The sequence below is a fragment of the Anser brachyrhynchus genome (genome assembly GCF_964034855.1).
Source record: "Anser brachyrhynchus genome assembly, chromosome: 9".
In the NCBI taxonomy this organism is placed as follows: domain Eukaryota; kingdom Metazoa; phylum Chordata; class Aves; order Anseriformes; family Anatidae; genus Anser; species Anser brachyrhynchus.
The window spans coordinates 19,780,262-19,802,849 of record NC_137703.1 but is presented as its reverse complement, the minus strand read 5'-3'; the positions used below and the strand labels follow the sequence as shown (position 1 = coordinate 19,802,849).

The 22,588-nt window shown below is 37.2% G+C and overlaps 1 protein-coding gene across 2 annotated transcripts in view; it reads right to left on the bottom strand.

Annotated features, from left to right (window-relative positions):
- CLSTN2 (calsyntenin 2) overlaps positions 1-22,588 on the bottom strand; it is a 344,598-nt gene that overhangs the window by 300,819 nt on the left and 21,191 nt on the right. Inside the window, exon 1 of one of the 2 annotated variants that reach the window (XM_080605195.1) lies at positions 17,073-17,106. The exons of the other annotated variant lie outside the window; for it this stretch is intronic. Coding sequence (XP_080461321.1) covers positions 17,073-17,091 — 19 coding nt within the window. The 5' untranslated portion in view covers positions 17,092-17,106. Of the gene's footprint in view, positions 1-17,072; positions 17,107-22,588 lie in introns of those variants that run through there. 2 annotated transcript variants of the gene reach the window in all.

The following is a 22,588-nucleotide window of genomic DNA, read 5'->3' as shown; positions in this document are numbered from 1 at the left end:
GTGACACTCATTCCACCCCCAAAATCATTCTTTACTATTCTCATTCTATTCTATGCTGAAGAGTGTCAAATATCTACTTGATCAATATCAGCCCTCTTAATTTTGGGAGGTGTGTGTATATACATGTATATTATTGGCATTAAATCTACAGTGTTTCTGGAGGAAGTTCACCATTTGGAAAAATACTTTCAGAGAATTTCATGAGGCATATCAGAAAATAACAAACATAGTATGAACTGAATAACCAGGGAGCCACGTCACTTCGCCTGTAAACATATCAATTTTTGAAGCTGGTCCTTTTTTCACAAAAGACTTAACTTAGGGGTAGAAGTTGACAGTTCACCAGTTGACAGAACACCAGAGCTAGGAAGTCAGCTTGCAAAGCAAAAGTTGAATTCAAGATCTAAAGTTATGAGAGCTTATAAAATGTGCAAGTTTCAGAAGAGGTCATTGTACATCATCTCAAGATCATTAGGTTAGATTATAGGAATCATTTCTGCAAGCCTCGTATTACAAAATAGAAGATATCACTGTCATGACTACTGTCAAAAAGACTGAAGGAAGCAGTCAATATAACAGAAAGAAAATGATCACTATAAAAAAGGATCAAATAGAATCTTCATCCTGGAAGTCTGTAAATGTCATGTTCCCATAGTCATTATGGTTTGCAGAGTGGAACAGAGCAATGTTTTGACCGGTTGTGTGCTCTTTATCTAGTACAAAGGTTGTTATTACAATGCTTCCTTGGCTGCAGTTAGAGATAATGTTTTCTGAAAACATTTCCAAACTGTGAGGCTGCTAATCCAGCTTCTTCTAGGTCTCAATGAAGCCCTGATAAAAAATACATTTTTGTATCTGGTTTAGTGTTTGCGATGAGTCAAAAATATAAAACCCCCATTTTCAATTAGAACTTCACAAGTCGCTAAGAGTGGGTATCTTCTAGATTGGTATTTTCAGAGAAGCAAAATGATCAGTAAGATTAAATAATATGGATTATTTTCTATCTTGAAAATTATGAATGGCAACTTTAATCTTTCCATTCTGCTAAACTTTCCAACCTTTGCCTCATGCTTCTGCTCATGAAATGACAACTTAAAGCCATGTTTCCAGAGAACTCCTGTGTATTTGAATTCTCCCTATCTTCAGCACTCTGGACACTGATGGTAAAGTTTGCTTACTAAATAAGAAATTAAGGAATATTAAGTATCATTTTCTGCAGCTAAAAGCACATTTTGAACTATCTTCATGAAAACAAAACAGTATCAATACAAAGGCCCTTCAAAGTATTAAGTAATATCATTGCTTTCCCATAGTTAATGCAGTTGCAAACAATTTGTTCTTATAGTTACACACAGCCTGTTTTAAGTGTCAATACTATATATAAAATCTTTAAAAGTAGCTGCTATATTTGAAGTCAACTGAAGTCAGTTTGTTGCTCCTATTGATCTTAGCATCTTCCAGGTGATTGGCTATATGCCTACATTTCTAACATCTGTATGGGCAGATAAATACTATTTCTCTAAAACATTGTGACTTCTTATTACAGAGCTGAAGAACTCCAAGGACATTTATTGCCTCCTTTTAAAAAGGAATTATGTGCCCCTTTGCAAGGCAGATGTCTTTCTCATTAATACTTCTTCCTTCCACCTTCTTCCAACTACAAGCAGCCCTCCCTCTGCTTCCCTTCTGTGTTGCTTCCCAGTGCTGCTACTCCTCCTCCAGCCTTTCCAATTATACATCTATCAGCCTCCTCTCTCCAAGGAGCACGCAAACACAAACCTTTTCTCCTGCCACATCCCAAGTCTCTTCTTATTCTCAAATACCCTAATCCTCCTCCTCAATAAGGCTGGCATCTTCAAATGAGGTCCCGTCCTCGTCTTCTACAGATACCTGTGTTTTGATTTTTAGCAAACTGAAGGACCTGACAATCACCTGAGCCAGAACTTGCAAGAGCATATCTGCCTCAAGATCCATTTTGTATCTGATCTGTTATCCCCTTGTCTTTTACAAAGCCTGGAAGTGGAGAACAGCCTTGTCCAATCCACAGAAGTTTCAGATGATAACCAAAACAAGGTCAAATGAAAGAGGTCAGTACTCCATTAACTATCTGTGTCCACACTTGGTGGCATTGGTCAGCTTTCTCCCAAACTTATCTTCTTTGCTTTGTCAAAATCACAGATCCAATTTGCCCTCATATTCAACTCCCCCCAGGAAAGATCTCAATTCCTGAACTCCTGAAAAACCCACTGAAGGCAGTATTTGAGAAAGGCTACACACACTATGCTTCAGGTACAGAGAACAGCATTCTCCCTCTAGTGTGGTTATCTGGGCTTCCCACTGTTAGCCCTAGTTTGACTAACAAAATAAAGACATTCACTAAGTTACATTAATATTTACCAGATGAACAGAGTTTCATGAACTGAAAGGAAAAGAAAAAAACACAGAATTCCTCTCACAATTTTTATAAGCAGGAAATTCTCCTATCTTCAATGAAATAAAATCAGGATCTCTGCCAATAAATTTATATTTTATATAGAACATACACTGCTTTTACATGTCAGATGTCTTTTTCAACAGTACTGAGAGTTAAACTCGTGATCTGTTGAAGTCTGAATAATGAAGAAAAAAATTAAATCTTTAAAGAGCATTACTGCTTCAAAAATCCTATTTTGAGTTAATAAATCCTTTTTTCATTCCAAATATAATTTCTGCAAATACCTTATGAAGTAATATTTGATTTTTTTTTGTATATACTTTTTACAGTTGTGCAGAACAACTCAATATCTGATTATTCACTTAATCTTGTTAACTTCTATCAGTAGAGAAGGAAATCTTCATCTGAGAAGAAAAGGTTGTATGAAAGGTCTTTTTGGTAACTTTTGGTAATTTCTGAGTTTAAAAAAAAGTATTTGGAAAATTGCACCTACTTATTCATAATGAGAAGAAAAAGCTATGTTTGCAAAAAATTAACATTCAAAGTTGGGTTGCTAGAAATTTCTGGTATTCAGTAAAAATTTAGTATCCTCAGCTGGAAAAATAAAGCCTATCCATGTGCCTATATATCATTTGTCATTAATACAACACTAACAATAAACAGTAGAGTGGAACCATGCTTCACTAGTGCTACATGAACACAAAACAGGAAGAGCTCTAGATCCTTACAGTTTACCATCAAGATTGTTTAGGTTTCTCATGTAAATATTTCAGTTTAAAGATTTGTGCCTATTACCATAAATACATGCACAGAAACAGGCAAACACTAGGAAATGCATCTTTCAGCCATTCTTTTGCATTATAAATCTCTTATTTCCAATTGCTATTACGCTAATAAGGTCATACACGCATTTATCAGCACCGTATTTGCTGATAGTTCAGTCTACACAAAGAACAGATTGATGGATGATCTTTGATTTCTTCATACTGATTATTTTGTTTATATTGAGATTATCCCTACAGTAAGTGCACAGAACAGGTTTACATTATATCAGAAAAAAAACAATCTAAAATTGTTGAGACTGCATTGGGTGGTAGCATAGGTACGCACATATATCAGAAACAAGGTACAGGAACATACTGATAAAGATACAGGTACGTACACATGCAGCTATTTCTGGCTTATGAGCCTATTTCAAGCTTTTGTAGTAAATGGCTTTTTGAACAGAACCAGCTAAGAAATCTGCTCTATAAGAAGTACCAGCAGTTAGATGTACTTCTGTCATAGTTTCACAACTCTTTGCTTTCCTCTTAAGATTATCTGGAATTGTGAGAAATTGCAGGAGAAGATATCAGCAAGGTGTCAAAAGAGGTCAGGAGTCTCTTGACTGACACAGGAACATAATAGTACCCGCAGGACAAGATGGAGGTCATGGTGGACTACACAAGAAATTTCAAAATACTGGTCTGTGCAAGCCCTAGTTCTTCTTAAGAGCCAAGCTGTGAGGTTTTTCTCGTTTTTCTCGCCTCCCCCTCCCCCCCCCCCTTTTTTTTTAATTAAATGTACAATTGTCATTCCACATAAAATCCATTTTATTATTCTGACCATAGATACAAGTTTCACTTTTCCACCCCCCTTCAAATGAGAGAAAAAAAATCATTGTGAAAGGGTATATAGATTCCATTGTTTAGCTGAAATGTCATGATTTGTTCTACACAACTAGAACATAGAGGCTCAAAAATCCTTGAGTAAAGGAGCAAAGAACATGTGTTGAAACACATCTCAGAGTGGGGCAGCTGCAAGCTGAAACTGAATTTGAGGACAGAGGAATTTTTACCATATTTTTGTTAATACGGTGAGCTCCTTTAGCTTCCTGGACAAGTTTAAAGTCTGAGTTGGAAGCTGCAAAACCCATCGCTTTTTAAGCCAACTCTCCCCAGTGGAATTCAAGTCATTTAGACAGATTCCAGGGCCTATTCATAAAAACTCATTTCACCTCCTTCAGGTGTGCTTGATGGCATTCAAACACTTGAAGAGCAAGTTATATTCGTTCTTTCTCCAAAATTAATGTGAAAAAATTCAAAAGGCTTCCCAGATGGATATCTGCTCCAAGCTTCAGAGCACAGCAATTGGATATAGCATCACAGGTGTAGAAGAAAACTGAAGAGCAGAAAAATGTAAATTAATGCACCTAAACATGCAGGTCAAACTCAAGCAACAAAAGAAACAGAAGCAAGATACAGTGTCTGTAGTGCATGGCACAGGAAAATGTGCATAATATATGCAAGCTCTCAAGAACTTCATGGAAAATAATCAGACTATTAAATAAAAATGGCAATAAAAATTCAGTATTGAGTGTGGCTGATGAAAGAACAGAAAACCTAAAGCGTAATTCTAATACATGCCTCTGCATACATACCACACAAGTTCTCACTCATCTTGACAGACTACATTGACAAATCACTTCAGGAATACTGTTCTTACTACATTATCTCCAAATTACTCCTAAGACAGGAAAAAAATTTTGACAGCCTGGCGTTGCCTACGGGGCTTGGTAAACTCAGTCTAGTTAATAGAAAGGTAATAGATTAGCCTTTAACAGGTATATGCTGAAATGTTCCTCTTACTGTTTAACAGCACCCATGATCCTCAGGACTAAGTCAGGTGAGAAAACATTTACGACAACCTTACCGTTAATAAAAAGGCTGATTTCAAAGTTAATATGCTGAGTTTTTAACCTGTGCTTTTAGATAAAGGCAAATAAAAATTGAAAGACATTTAGGCATTTAGTTACGCACCAGAGATGAAATCAGCGAGAAACAGTAACACAAAAGACTAGTTACTCTAATAGAGGTAGCAGTAATCTATGTCAGCTCCACCACTGGCGATAAAGTTAGGTTCTCTAACACAGAGCCATGGTGGAAAAGCTCCTTGCACAGTGAGTTACAGAGCCCCTGGTTTATAAGGTTCCAAATGAAGTAGAGGGATAATATACTTGATGAAATAAGTAATGAATTTACAGTTATGTGATAAAAGCACAAAGCAAACAATAGAATATTGTGCTCTTAACTGCACTTGAGGCTTTTTATTCTTTAGTGAAATTAGTTACTCTGGTAAGTGGGGTAAGGGTGGGGTAAAAGACATTTCCAGCATTCTCACACACACACACCCTTAAGAAAAAACATACTGAATACTTTCCCCTTCTCCATTTTCTCCTCTTTCCATACAAGATTTCAAAGGAAAGAGAGGCACACAAATTTTTCTTACAAAGAAAGCACAGTAACAAAAGTACTTCTCCAGCATGCTCATAAATGAAGTAGAGGTCTTTAACAGCCTCTTCTAGATCAGATAAAAGGCTCAGAACTCTAATTTGGAACCAAAACATCTCAGATTTCACTGAAATAATCCCCAGGACACAGAATATGCATCCTTTTAGTTGACATCCCTACCCAAGGGGCTCCTGTGATTTACATTTATTCTCTGAACAGGTGTGCAGCACAGAGGCAGTGCTTAGAATAGACATATTGACAGACTTCTCTGTTCTCGCCTAGCCTAACAAAATGCCTCCATCAATGTAACAGTCATTCTTGAAAACGTGTTTTCAAATTGCTAGGATAACACCTCTGGAAAAAAAATAGATAAAAGAGGATACGAGCCTTAACTATGTTCAATTTAATAAAGCTAACATTAAAAATGAAGTGCTGTGGTTACACATGGACTACAGTAAGGGATTGTTTACTTGGAAGAATTTTCCTATATAAAAAGAAAAAGCAAATGAGAGAAAAATTAAAAAGAACCTACCTTGAGAATACAAAGTACAGGTAAGTGAGTTACATTACTAAGAATGCTCAAAGGAAAATTTCCTCCAATTTAAATATAAGAGAGGAGTTAAATACCTTATAATTTTCCAGTTGCATCAGTTAAAATACTTGAAAGCACATTATGAGAAAGGACATAAAATAGACAAATGGAAACTAGTGTTTTCTGGGAGATGAAATCATGCCCCATAACAAGTAATCTGTATAAAATGGTCACGCAGCCAAGGAAACAAGCACTGTAGAGCCCTTACACTGTTTTGATTTGTTCGCATTCAGCCATCCACCCATTCTAAAGCAGAGAAAGTGAGTGGAGTCTTTCTGTAGAGCCCAGCATTACCCTCACTCTATTCCTACTGGAGTTGGCAACCCCTGATTTGAGTGAGAAAAGTAGGCAGCAATGACCTAATCCTGAAAATCATAGATTTGGTCAGGGAGAAAGCAAAGGGAGACATAATCCTTACCAAAGTGTTTATCTAATTCCCTCCTTACTTTGAAACTCATCCGATTCTATCCTGTATCCCCCACATTGTGGCTATTTTTGAAGTGGAAAGTGATGCATGTGTAACAGACCAACAGGTGACAGACTTGTCTCAGGTATAGGTCCTGAAAAAAGCATTTCAAGCATATACCCACTGATGGATTTATTTTTTCTTTTAAAAGTTTTGTTCATGAGGATTTGAAAACCAGTTGAGAGCTGTCTCCTTCTATCAAATCACTATCCTTACTAAACCACAACAAAAATATTGGCAAATGTTTAATCAATAATTGAAACAACTATTGAAATTTCAATTCAAATAATTGATATTGCAGAAAATTAAACAGGTTTACTCTGTGAAGGACAAAGAGTACAAAATGGTATCCATCCAGTATAACCAAAGGAAGCCTTACATATGTTATCAGCTCTAGCTAATAGAGAGTATTTTCAAGACAGGCTTTGAGTAACACAGAAGTGGATGCAAGTGTCTCAAATGGATAAATGCACCTCCATGCAAGGGGAAAAGACATTATTTCTTTAGGGGGCAGAAAGGCATACAAACACAGCTACACATACTGCCTACATCTTACTTTGAGTAAGAATTTACTAGAAAGATTCTATTGTAGTTATACAGCTGAAATAAAGACTGCTCTGAACACCCACAGCAAAACTGCAATCTGTGGTGCTTGCAGTGTTAGGATTTCATTTGGCCTTCAGAATTTACGGAAAACTCATTTTGGAATGAAGACAGGATATATATTTAATCCAGCTATGACTGCAACAGCCAGAACAATTCTCATAAATTGTGAAAAAACAGTAGGTATACACTCAGTTCTATTTCACTGTAGGTCAGTTATATTAGAAGCAAATACAGGTACGTGCGCCTACGTATAGGTTCTTTATCTCATTGTAGAAACAAGTTTAAATAATATGGAAAAAGCAAACATTATTTCAGAACTGAACTAGCAAACAGCAATCAGAAGAAGCCTGCTAGTTCAATGAAGCCTGACAAACCCACAAAAGCAGTTACATCTATGGATGCTCTAGAAGTCTAGTCTACCTCTCTACCAGTACTTACATGACTGACAAACTTTTTTATAAACTTAGTATTTTACTGACATATGCTCTGTGCTTCAAATGGGTGAAAGTCGATGTCATTTTTTCCAATACACTAAGAATATAAACAATGCCTTTTAGAGAAGCGGATATGAATACATTAGAGGATATGAAAATGCAGACCATGACCCAGGAAAAAGAAGAGGAAATCCAAGACTCTTCATGTTACCTTGAAGACATTAGCCACTAAGCGTGCTGCCTATCAGAGCACAAAACCTTACAGATTGTACACAGGGAAGAAATACAGATAACTAAACACATCACCTGCCTCTTTGTATCTTCCCTATCAACTACTGGAAAAAAAGAAAAAAAAAAAGCTTTCTCTTCTCATGCTCTATTGCCTCAATGCCTCAACTCAGGTGCCTCAGTGCAACATCAATGCCATACTTGATGAGAAGGAGACGGAACAGAAGAGACTGCAGCAGATGGGAAGATTTAAGAGTAGGCTCATGTTCTCCTTTTTGTGGTTGAGAAGACAACAAGAGATAGGGCACCATCTTTAGAGATTTTACCTCCAAAGTGTGATAGAAGATTTGTGTAACTCACTGACCATTGGATGTCTGTTCTCAATTCATAGAGAGGGTGTGATTTCAACAACATTGTTCCTCACCCCTCTCTTTTCTCGAAGGTGAATAATAGTTAAAAAAAAAAAAAAAAGAGTAGCTCTCCCTTTCTTCAAGTGAAGAAAACAGATTTCGATTAAGAGCTGTAAACAAAAGGCTAATCTTTAAAAATATTGAAGTTACTGCACAGTTATGCCCTATAAAAACCAATTACTTCAGGTTTTTGATCAGTTTTTCATTTTAGAAAGAAAATTTAAAAACCTAATTACTAAATGGCATCTTAGAAGATATTCTTCAATATGAATCCTTCATAGGCATTAATTATTTAGACAGACAGACATTACAGAAATGTTATGAATACATGCCATAACATAGGATGTAAATATTAATTAAAATGAAGAGATGCAATTAAATTGTTCTCTGCAGTGTAACTAACCTAAGCAGCAGGTAATCTCAGTGTATGTGTACAGCTGGTATCACTGCAGTGATCACTGCAGTGATTTCAGCTCAAGTGGTAATTCCCAACCTCGCTTTTGAACCTGTGGCTTGATGGACCAATCTAACAGCAGGCATCCAGTGCTGCCCGAGATGCCCTACAGCACCCGCAATTTCGGCACAGCACCAGCAAAGGCTCCAAGGGACAATGATAATAGGAGGCCAGGAGAGATTCACAATAGCATATCACAACATGGTAGACAGCTAAGTCCCATCCCTAGAAACACCTAAACTAGCTTGAAGATACTAAATACAATTCGAAAATACAGAGGTCAACTTCGCTGCAAAATCTATTTAACATTTCAAGTACATGCTCAGGCAGTTACCCGTGCTGAGTTCAGTGCTGTCATAGCTACACCCCTACCAGTTTATAGAAACCATGGAGAGATCTGCAGAAGCTGCTTTAACACCAGTGACAGCAACAAAAGCACACAGACCCCCCCCCCCCCCCGATACATCACAGCTGTAGGTGTGCTATGCCAGATGCTGCTGCAGAAAAGAACATCTTCCCGAGCTCACGTCAGCTGTTCCTGCGTCTCTCATGCGAGACTGGAAGGAAATGTAGCTGTCTTGTCCAGCCTGCAATCTTCTCAGAGGGGGGAAAAAAAAAAAAAAGTGGCTCAGAGCCAGGAAAAAAAAAAAACACAAGGTAAACCACTTGGAGTTATTTTCCCCTTCATCTCCTCATTTCTGTTACACTAAAAAAAATTTATTTTCAGATGTTTCTTGTATGTCTGGCTTATGACTTAGAAAAACTTTTTCTTTGGCATTAGAGTGAGGTAAGCATAGCGCACTGGCTCCCTTACTATACGTTGACAGACCATTCATGGTAACACGTTTCTTGTGGGTCCCAAGATAAGTATTAAAGTTAAGATCCCCTGAATTACGAAAGTGACAGTTTGTCATCTTTAATATTAATAAAGTTAATTAGGCAGAAAAAAGACCAACTTTGAGCATATTAAGGAAAAAAAGGTCTTTAGTGGTATATTTTGTCTGAAAATCCAAACTCACATTTCTCATTCTGTGTGAAGCATTTCTTTTCACACATATGCTCAGGGACTTTATTAGCAAGCTATCACAAATGTAGGAAAGATGGTGATAAATTTGCAGAGACGAATCTAAAAGCAATCTGATAGTGTTGTTTCAACTAAAGCCAGTTCAATGTATAAGCTTTGCAAGGACATGGAATATAAAGCTTATTTCTTTCTATGACCACAATTCAATTTCTGCTACTGTTGGTCACCCAAGGAAATCCCAAATGGCAAAAGCTTTCCAGTTCTAGCAATAATGGATAAAGGAATATATGCCTTATCATTTGAGTTGAGCAAAAATTACAATAGGCATGAATTTAGCTTTTTCAGTTTTGTTAAGGAAATAAAAGATTTTATTTCTAGTCTGGTATTTTCAGATTTCCTTGGTTCAGTAATAGCCACTGCAGCCAGAATCCTATGTCCAAATGTTGCAGGCAATAAGGTACCATGTGAGAGCTAAATCTGACACAGACCCTAACGTTTTAATACTATGAGATGGCTTTTCCCCAGCTTCCACAAGAATCACCTTGGCCATACAGAAGTTTTCATGGACTTTCAGTCCAAGAGAACTAAAAGGGTTCATCTCATATGATCTCTATTAATTGATTTATTTCAACGGTAAAAAGACTAAATCTTCCCATTATAAAGACAACTCAACTGCTAAGCTTTCATTTAAACCAGTATACAATATTCAATGATACATATTCACAGGTCAAAATATCGTGCATTAGCAAGTACATTATGTTGTTTAAATAAGTTTAGGGAATGTGCAAGGTGTTTTTTCCAGTGCATTCTCCCAGCCCTTTTGCCTCAAGAAATCTATCAAGTGTTGATTACCCAGCTTTGTGTATGTAAGACCATTCAGCATATCCCAAAATGCGTGGAGAAGTTGCTTTGGTTTCTGTAGCCCTTTTTATAACTTTGGTCTCCAAAACATCTTTTTGCAATGAATTCTACAATGAAACGTTATGAAGAGCCAAATATATATATAAAAAAATTATTCCTCTTCTACACCATAAACTGTGCCTTCTTTAGTCTCATAAACAAGGGTTCTTTCTTATTTTTCCTATCCACACCATTTATGTTATATCTCTGATCTAAATTGATGTCTTCAAAGCATCTGTCCTCAATGTCTCTCCAATATATTTTGTGACCGGTAACAGATAACATCATGACATGGTTTACGAGTTTATCAACTCTTGCATGTTTCAGCAGAATTTGCAACCTCAGTAAAATGCAAGCAAAAAAAAAATACCAAGCACAACTTTCTTGTACAGAAGATCTCTCATCTACCACTAATATTATGTTCCATCTCTGATCTGATTAGGAAACTTCTGCTTTTTCAGGAGACCAAAGAGATTTTTAGAACTACGTACAGGTTACACCAGAAAGGATATTTACCAAAACAGAAATAATCCAATTACCTGACCCGACTTTGCCTGTGACAAGTTTACAACTGTGAAAGTGGGCTCTGATTCTTATAATTAAACCAGATGGTCAAAATACTAGTTTAAGATTTTATCTAAAAATACTTTTCAGTATTATATAAACACACAGAATACATGCATGCTGAATTGCTAATGCTTGCTCCTACACCCCGTGTAGGAGTCTTCCATCCAGATCCTGGCAGAAAGACAGTACTTATTGTCTGTGCACCACAGTAATACCGTTTCAGATATAACGCAGTTCTTCACAGAATTAAGAGTACACATAAATAGAGGGGAGGGAGGAGTAAAGCACATACAACAACGCTTCAGTCATCACAGGTTACTGCTACTTAGAAACAATTATAGTGTAAATATCTTACACTAGCATTAACTAATCAGTCTTAAATGAGTTTATTTAAAGATAAACTACCTCCAGGAAAATTTGCTTCTTATTCCCCTGACAATCCAGCAAGGTTCACAGAACTACTATTTCCAAACATTCCGGTATGTGGATAAACAGTGTACTGGTGACATGTTCTCATATGAGTTCGTTTGTGCTGTACAACAGAAATTACCAATGGCATAGCTCAGGGAAGAATTCCTGATCTCTCTTCAATAGTATCATTCCTTTTAAGTTTTATTTTGTCTTATATTTGATGCATAGACAGCTGACTTTCTGGTCTGGAGTTAGCAACTGATCATTGCTTTATTTAGAAAACATACTTTGTACCTGACCCTTCATCCATGAAGTCAGTTCCATTTTGCACATCCTTCCCATAGCACACAACAGGATTGCATGTTTAGGATGACTGCATTCTGAGCCCTGACGCTGACATGAATGCCTGTCAGAGCAGCAAAATCGTAATTATGGCAAAAATCTTCCTTCATCTGAAGAATACTTCAGAGTTGGAGTACACTAAATAAATCATTTGGACAAGTTTCTATTATAAAAACCTTTCAAGCTCTATTGTTAACTTTAATATAGTTCAGATATGAACAATAGCTATGATTTTTCTCCCTTTTTTTCCCTCTTCCTTCCAGGAAGGTAAGGACACTTTAGTATCATTTGTTTCGACTCTACCTCAACAGCTTTACATATTCCTGGAAACTGCCTGAAGTGCTTCTCCTTCCATGATTCATGCATCAGGAGATAGGTTTCTCTTCTGTACTGGGCAAAGAGGGGTCAACAGCTTTGCTTTTAGATTGGTCTCTGACAAAACACCAAGCCAGACTGCTCTACAAAGAAACCCACACACACCAAGAGCACCATGTAATTATTAATCCCTCTTATGCTGGAGTGAAAAATAAACCCAAACTATTTAACTAGAGAAAGCCTTAAAATTTAGCATCTAGCAGGAAAAAAAATGTTTTATTAAGAAAAGGGGTACCTCCATGTTTGTGATGCACATTTTCTTTTTACACTGAGGATTTGAGGGTGAGGCAGGAGAGAGCAGTATAAAAATCCAACTACGCACAGAACTAGTTGCATCTAACACAAGAGGCTACTATATTACAAGAGTGACTCAGTTGCATAAAAATTCACTATAGATGTTTCCGCAATAAGTTTTTTTTCCCTCCCTCACTGGCCATTGGTAACTAAAAATATACATTGAAAACAGTTCTGTAAGAGCCAGTGTCCCTTCAGGCAAGAAAAAGAAAGGAGCTTGCAAGTACCACGAAAGAAGGTGACTGCAATGTGTCTACACACACACACAGATGACACTGATACCAGCAAGCAGTGTTGCTCAACAGAAGACATCTGATGAGTGAAACAGTTGGACCTAGGGACCAGAAATCAGTTCTGCACATACCCTCCTGTGCTTGAATTCAGACTAACAGTGGGCAGACCCAATAGGCTGAGAACCCACAAGCAGCTGGGACAGATAGCACTTCAAGTCAGATACTTGGTTCTCGACCACTTTCTAATTTGGCAGTGTGTGTGAGCAATGGAGTGTATTTTCACAGAGCCTTTAAAATACACACACAACGTCTCAGTCCATTTCAGATAGGATAACTCAATATATATCAGTCCTAAAACCATCTTACCTGGTGACACAAATCCCTTGCTACAGTCCACAGACAAGCTGGATGAAGCAGCTCTCTCTTCATTAAAGTAACAAAGCAGTAAGCTAGATCCAGAACGGACACGAAGTAAAGCACATTGTGCTGTGGTTCTGAGTGAGACAACACCATGTAAGGGTGAAGCTTTTTCTACAGAAAATTGGATCACCCAGCTGGCAGCCAATTCTCAGTTTATAAAGCTTTACATCTCACAAAAAACAATGAAACTCTCAGCTACAGAAAAGCAAAGATGCCAGTTTGCTAAACATCCCATACTACGAGGTATCCCAGAAAGCTGGCTAGAATTTTAAAGATCTACACAAAGTTTGACTGACTTTAGTTCCACACCATGAAAAGCTGAACTGAGGGCATTCTTACAGAGGACAAGGTATCATTTAAAATGAAAGTGGGAAATACAGAGCATTATTTTCTTTACAACTGGAAGACTGAATACTCCATATTTCACATGTTCCTTCAACAATTAATAACTGCTAAAGAAACCAAACTACTCTGGGCACCTGTAATCACTCCTACAGCAAGCTATTACATTCAAAGTGTACACAGACACTGAGATAAAATATGGAAAAAATGTAACTGTGTAAGAGTAAACATAAAATTGGCAAAACTGAATATACACAAAGAGCAGAAATACTAAATCAAACTTCTCCATGAAAAGGAACTCATGGCCCATTTCATCACCAAGCAAAAAAAATAATAAATATCTCAGAGAAAGAAAAAAAAAAAGTTATTTTTAGCTCTACTTGGTATCCTAGGCTTCTACTGTAAGAAAGATTTATTTAGGAAGTAATTATTTCCAACTACATTTGGACCTCCACACATACTAATGGCGGCTTCCTGGAAGAAAGGCTCTGTATTCACTTCTGCAGCAGGCTGAAGGAATTAAATGCTTCCTTTGCATCCTAGATGTTGCAAGAAGTTGGAACGAGTCTGACTGCTGCCACATAAGTGGATTGCAGCAATTGGCACAATAATAAAAACCCGCTAATTGTGCAATCAAACTATAACACAGACAAATGCCTGCCTATTAAAGCTTTGCCAACTTCCCATCTTAGTCATTTTACGTGTCCCAGTCAGACTCCTTTTCCATCTTGACTGTTAAAACAAATGCTCAGTTTGGTTACATGTCTTCATAACTTTTTGTCATCTGATGTAGTCTCAGTAGATTACAATCTGAAGGGATGTTAAAAAAGATCTAGACATTATACAAGGCATACAAAGGCTTCTTTGCTTGAGTCTGCTCACCTAGCTGGTTTGAGCTGCACTGTTCTTGCCAATGGCATAACTTGGCCACATCCAAACAGAACCAAAATAGAATTCAGCCAAATCTAATATCTTACTATTCTGAAAAAGAACCAAAGCTGAATTTCAGAACAACCAGGATATCTTTATGATTGTTATTAAAACTGATCTGGAAAATGCAAGAACACACATCTGAAAGTGAACACCGTTCCTTTTATTTAGTCTCTCTAAGCTCTCTAGCCATTAAATTCTAATTATATAAGAAAATTGAACTGCAATAATCATTGACATTTCATTAATGTCTGGTGTTCCCTTAGCAGCAAAAGAAAGCCAAAAGAATAAAGGTTAAGACTACCTTTCCAGAACAGTAGAAAAAGTAACTATTAAAGAAATGTAACAGACATTTCAAATGATGGCATATCTATGAATAGAACACATTTTACTCAAAGGCATAACTTGGCAACTTTTCCTTAACTTTTTAGATTTTATAGACCGTGGCCATTCAGTAGCCATGGTGCTCACGAAAGAATTTTCTCTTGGTACAAGGTCCTTGTGGCCTGTTACCACCTCACAAGGGAAAGCAGGCCTGGGGATGCTACCTTCCATGCCTCGGGTGACGGTGTCAGCACACACACCCATAACACTGCCAGATTCCACTGTTTGCTTAGAGGAAGTGCCCGGTCCCTAAACCAGCTGAGTGATTTACATGCAATGCTCTACAGAGTGGTTGGAACAGGATAAGAGTGGGGACTCTCCTTTTTGAAACGTACTGAAGGACACACTGTCACATTCTGCTAACATCTTATATTCTGTTATTGCATCAAGAAGTACACAACTGGAAGCAAAACTCAGTAAAGCCAAATCTCAACAATCTGACATCGTTCCAAGTTCTTCCCACTCACAAATTACTGTGAGGGAAGAAGTGATTTTCTAAGCCAGTCTTCCTTCAAATATCTGAATTCTTTTGTTTGCTAGCTGCCACATTTTCCTAAAGGAGGCATTATTTATGAATTACTCAGGTTGGAGACATCAATTTCATGCACTGCTGGAGTTGTAACAGATCAACATCATGCAACCCAAGTTTCTGCTCTGTTTCCAGCTGGTCCTGGCAAGCCTCAGTTGGACCTGTCTATAACATGACAGAGCGGTCAAAAAAATTCCTTCCAATATTTATCTTCTCGTATCTGGGACTGCAAGGCCAGGACAAAGCAGCACATGGAAGCCAGTAAGGCCCCTGGTTTTTCAGTGATGTAGCAGTGCTCCTTTTTTTTTTTCGTGTCCAAACAGTGCATTTCCCCTCACTTGTCAATAACTTCTCCAAAGACAGAGGAGACATCCTTATGCAGGTGCAAGTTTTAGGCTTTCTTTATTATTTTAATATCACTAAAAAGACCTTTGACAAAGAATTCAGGTAGTCATCTACGAACAGGGTTTTTGGTGTCTATTAACTAATGCATATATAATGGTGAATTATAATGGAGCTGTTATACTTCTGCACAGCACACAAGAATAGTGAATAGCTACAGTTAATAGTTTTATGAATGCTTTCAAAATACTATCCAAAAGTCTTCCTAATGAGTGGATACTCAATGTTAACTAAACTCCTTAGTCAGGGATAACACTATGAAAAGACAATTCCTTTCACCATATAATAAATAATTAAACTCTTACAGTGAACCTTTATTTTTCACCTCTGTTAAATCTTTCATTATGGAAAAAGTAATAAGATTTTGAAGTTAAATATCTTGCACTGCAGCAAACTTCAAAGAACTCTTAAAGAAAAAAAGAAATCTTTCCATAAAGACAGTTCAAAACCTATTAAATTGAAGAAAAACCCTTTTCACTTTAAGGGTAAATGAGGTTCTTTATCTGAATGCTGGCTGATTACTTTAGAGAAAGCATTTTCCTTTGAAATATGGATCTTGCATCTGGAATTGCCAGAGCTGTAAGTCACAGGCTGATCTTACAGACAATCCCAGAGATGGAATTTGCTGACAGTTTCACTGACTACACACGCAAAATATTTAACTTAAGGTATACATACAGAAGTTTCATTCACTGACCACCTCCCTTGTCCTCTATACTCTCCTCCCCTGTGCCCCGTCCACGAGCCCAGACACCCACACACAGTAACATGCAACGCCCCATCTTGCAGAAACACACCGGTAGCTATGCCTGTCTGGGCAGAAGGAAGAACTCATTTCCAGTTTTAAATCTGCTTTAGGAAGTGAAGCAGAAGGTTCACAACCTTCCCACAGAGAAGAATGATATTTACTTCAATTTAACACAAGTTCAATTTATTCTCTCACCCCATTCCACTCTTAAAACACATGAAATTGAAACAAAGATGTGAACCTTTCTAGATTAATAAAATAAATTAGGACAGGGTTACCTAGCATTCTCTTCCTCATCTAGGCAAGCTCTCCATGCAATCCAACATCTCACAACAGGCCTGACCTTCTGATGTACCCAGACTCCAGAGCTCAGTTCTGTGTTTTAAAAGACAACATATCACCCAATGGCTAACTTTTATAAAAGACCAGTACAATAACCATGTTCCCTTTTAAGCTTATTGAACAATTATATCCTACCATCTAACAAAATGTGTCTATATAATACAGACTAACACAATGATTAGCTTCATACCAGACACGGAGCTATAATATAGACTGCAGAATATTTCTAAAGAGGAGGCTGTAACTGTAACATATTGCCCAAATTCTGCTGCTGAAGAAAAAAATATATTTTTCAAAGGTAAACATCACTACCACTTCAAGAGATTTTTCGAATATTAGATATCAATTCCTATTGAAATCAAACACTTGAGAAATTAAAGCTAGTTTTTCAGATCACTTCAGATTCTAGTCTGAATTCCCAAACGGTAGTATTTCAAAAATCAAACAACACAACCATATATACAAGTGAAATACTTTGCGCAAGTTCCAAAACTACTCACTGGTACCAGTGCTGCTTCACACTGTCCTTAGTGGTTTTCCAGTTACATCAAGGCTATTCCACTCAGCTGAAAGAAATTTAGAATCTTACTGCGCTGTAATATGGCAGCTTACACTCAAACACTTTCCTGACTTGTGGAAGCCGTACACAGAGCTTGAGCAGAACACAATCTGAAGTTACTTAAAACAACCCATTACTTTCCATACCAATAATGGAAAACTCAAGGCTTAAACTCAACTTCAGTGATTCAAACGTCCATTTTTTATGAAATGTGAATAATTTAATGCTTTCCTCAGTATCAATGAAACACATACCGCAAAGATCTCTTTTCACATAAGAAAATTAATTATTTCCTGGGACACTGGTAAATATTAAATATATAAATAAATAATCAGAGTAGATGCTCTCAAATTCTTGGTGGTTTCCAGAAGAGCACTAAAGCAATACCTTTTAGAGTCTCAGGACATTCAACAGTACAAAACAGTTCACACCTTAAGGTTCTGTGCTCAAATTTGGTAAGGGTCAGTAGTGAGCCAAGCTGATGGCTCTTCAGTGGCTAATTACACTGAGTAATTCTGCTCAGTGGCACAGGTCACTTTACTATGATTTGTTCTGTTGTTCCTTTGTTAGTGGTGTTATCAAGAGAGATTAAGGATTGAACTGGAGTTTAAAGAGTAATTATCAATACTACAGTAATGAGTACTGGAACTAAAAATTTCATCCTAGCATGGTCTTTTGAATGGTGACACAGTAGCTCCAAGGACTAATCTAGCAATCATCTACAAAGCTGATTTTCTCTCCTATAACTTACAGGACAGCATTTAAGATCCTTCCTTAAAGAACCACAAACCCCAAGAGGAAACCTATAGGACACCTCAGCCATCTTCACAAAGACTAACTATAGCTGCTCTGAAATAAGAACTTGCAGAAAGTTTTGTTTACAATCATCTGGCTAAATCCACTTCATAATTTGAATGGCTGAGCAAGAAATAGGTCATACAGCAATTAAATATTATTAACAACAGCAGTTTATCTGGCGTTCAGCCCATTACAGAAATTATATTCCATTTTCTGAACATTCTTTCAAGTTCAAAATTCTTTTAAATTCATTAAGATTCAAAAGCTTAATTAAAATTACAGAAATAATTTCAGCTAACATCTTTTCAGCTCGAAGACTATGACGCTGCTTTAATGATTGAATTTTGGCACAGCAGTCTGAAGGCTTATTTTGGTCTCCTATTATGCTGCGTAATTATTACAGTCAAGGCTTTGCTTTACCCTAAAAGTAAACATTTAAAACTGTTGATAGAATACAGAAAGCAACATGGGCTGCCTCTAAATTGACTTCACAACACTCCAGCTGGTCAGAACAGGGACCTTGGCCCTCCAGCTCTAGTGGTGCCAGCGCCGTCTATTCCAGGCACTGCCATGTTTGAACAGGTTCTTTCTGCCTTTTCTTTGCAGGAAACACTTTAGTCTCTCACATCTGAAGTTAGATTTATTCAGCTCAGCTATCAAAGCTGCAGTTACAGATTTCTTCAGGTGGCTCTAAAGGTCAAACCCATGCCTCTTCTGCTCAGGTCACCCTTGCTGTTCTTGTACTGTAAATCAAGGTCAAGAAACTTAATTCCCTCTCATGAAAGAATGGAAAACAGTTAATTTCCCCACTGACAGCAATATTGTATATAGTACAAATTGCAAAAGGTGGCATTTAGCCAATTTGGCATCCGCTTCCCTTCCCACAGATCTCTTCCAGCAGTTAAAGGAAATACTCAATATTATGTTACCTTCTTATGCCACATAACTGAGGCCAATGTAAACAGAGATAAACATTTTTCTTTGAACAAGAATGGTTTCAGCTTATCAATGTTATATGAAAATACTTCCACATGCTAATTTGCGTGTTTTCTTATGTGTTCTTTTACCTACAGCAATTCAGATTGCCTTTCATTATAAATAAACAAGTAATGCATGGGAATTAAGTTCTCTCTCCCTCTGAAAGAAAATCAGCCTGAACAATTACCAAAACCATACCGACCTCAAGATTTTTCAAACTCACTATTTCATAATCTAAACTTATGGCAGGATCCAACTCCACTTACTTTAGCTGTCAAAAAGAACAATTTATTCCATCTTCTCTAGATGAGCCTTCCTCCCTGTATAATTATTGATTAGGGAAGAGAAAAAGCTCAGAGACAATTTCTAGACAACTAAAGTTTGTAAAAATAGGTTCCTGCTACAAAGCACACTGCCTAGAACTGCATACTATATGTGGTTTAGACTACAAAAACTCAGTAGGAAAGGCGATAGACTTACAGATTGAGGATCTGCAGGGAAAACCAGTCATGTAGCAAAGGCGAAGGAGCAACACTAAATGCAGCACTGAATTTTTCAGCTGGGCAGACCTGCTCACTCCACAAACTGTGTATTTCATGGGCAAATCAAAATAGCTGTCCCAGCAATAGCGAAGCACACAAGCATGCAGTGACTAGTCTAGCCTACTAAAAGAGAGGACCAGATACCAGTCAGGCATTTGGGATATCAGTAGATTCACTACTGCACTGCAGGCTCAAACTCAAAGAGCTAAGTCTTTCCAATTAGATTATGTGACAGTAAAAAAATTGAACCTAGATTTATTGAAATCCAACTAACATTAATGTATTGCCCTATCCAACTACATCAAACGGGATAAACAGCTAAAATGTCTAATGAATGAACACTGAAAACATATTTACAAAACAGAAGATGGTCAAGTGTTTCTTTGTGAGGGACGGAAGGACAGCATTAGAAAGCTCACCAACCAGTGGTCAGTACACAGAAGGGCCTGGGCTCTACAACTAGATCAGGATAGACGAGGTCTCCACCCCATTCAGAATCTCCCTGACCACCACAAAGCTCCCAAGTGGAGCAAAGAGATCACTTCGCAATGATCAGCATGAGATCTCACATCAAACAACCTGATTTTAGATATTCAGCTCTACCCTCTAAAAAGCTGAGCTCAAATTAACATTGACCTCTTTCCAGGACACCATTTTATGATGGAGAAAAAGAAAGTTAACTGCTGACGAGACCAGTCATTTGATCCTGTAGCATAATTTACAGCAAAATACATTAAATTTAGTGGAGGAAAGTAATAGATTCTACAGTCAATTTGGTAGCTGAAGAACACTGTTACACTTTTCCATTATAGCTATTTTTGCTGCAAGAACTTATTCCTAGCTCTTATAAAATTAGTTGCTTCCACTGATGAATTGGTTAAAAAGCTTTCTGCTCTGTTTCAACTTACTTAGTCATAATACATTAGAAAGTTAATAATGCTTCAGTAAGGAAAAAACTTGTTCTGTTAATATATCTGGGATACTTCTCATACACACAGATGTGTATCACCACATGATCATACATACACGTAAGATCCATGAGGAAGTGTGAATGAGTTTACCTGAAGCTGAAGATTCATTTTCACATATTTGGTTACCATGCTGCACAAAGCATGCATGCAACCATCCCATGGTAGCAAATGAAACAAGGTGCATTCATTACACACCACTGCCCCGATGGTATCAGTCATGCTACCTCCAATATAAAATGGCCTCTCAGCAGAATGCAAGGGAGCACAGACTCAGCATGAGATGCAACCATATCGTTAAGGTTTGGTGTCCATGTTTTCATAGCATCTCGGTGCTTATTTCATATAGAATTCAGTCAAATTAACTAAATTAACAGTATTATTTCAAAGTGGACATAGAAATGTATGTAATAAAACTATGCTAAAATATTTCCATTCCCCCTCCACCCCAATAAAACATCATGACCTTAAAATTAACTTTATGCACAAGAACTTTTAAAACATTGTACTGATCAGAGAAAACAACCAATTTTGGCTTAAAAAAAAAAAAAAGGTGCCTTTGTAGTTTAAAAAAGATGTTTTCCTCTATTTAGAAATATTGGAATTACTTCAGAGAATTTGTAACTACTTCTTTTGTTCTAATGTTCTTCTATTCCTTTTGATCATGTCATAGCAAAGTAATTTCTGACCAATAGATTACCCAAGAGGTCAAAAGAACCCAAAGCAAAGGATTATGTAGATGTATCATGTACTCATTAATCCTCCAAAATAACTGCTGTTTTACTCACAAAGCAGAGATAATACAGGAATAGGTAGATCAAAATTGAAAGAAATCACTTAGTCCTTAGAGTTAATTGCTTTTCCATACTTTCTATCTGCTATTTTTTTCTTGCTACAGCTGACCACTGATGGCCTCATTATTCCACATGATTAGAATTAGTATTTAATTTTATGAACATTTTATTTGGCAGTGGTTAAATTTTAAGTCTTTCACAGTTGCCTTTCTACTTCCCTTTAGAAAGGTTCTGAGATTAAGAGTAACATTTGCCCTTGCAAATAACTATCTAACTAGGGAAAAGCTCATGCCAGTTCATGAATGAGAAAGGTGAGACAGGAGAAATCCTGAAATTCCCAGACTGAAGTTTTAAGTCTCTCGAAACTTCTTTGCACCTATGAAGAACATCATATATGGCTGAAATTGTTACCCAGCTTTCTAGGAAGCCCCACAACACCAAATAAATTTTGACATTATGAAAAATATTAGTTCACAGCTGCAGAGAAGTAATAACAGTAGCTATTTGTTTAAAAGAACGGCCAAAAATGTGTCTTTTGGAAGAATACAGACCTAGCTCTGCCAGGTGCTGCACATGGTGCAGCCAACAGCCTGAATAATCCCACAGAAAACAATGGGGCAGTTTACTGTTTCCTGAGCTAAAATGAGCATTTCCAGAGCGCCTGAGCCCTAAGAACGCTTCAGACAAGAAGATTCAGAGAAATTCCAGCAGGTGCCAAGACATTGCAGAGAATACATTTCAGGCAGAAATGCTGCAAGACAAATACTACATCAACCAGATACCACAACAACCACAACACAGAGCACTTCAGAT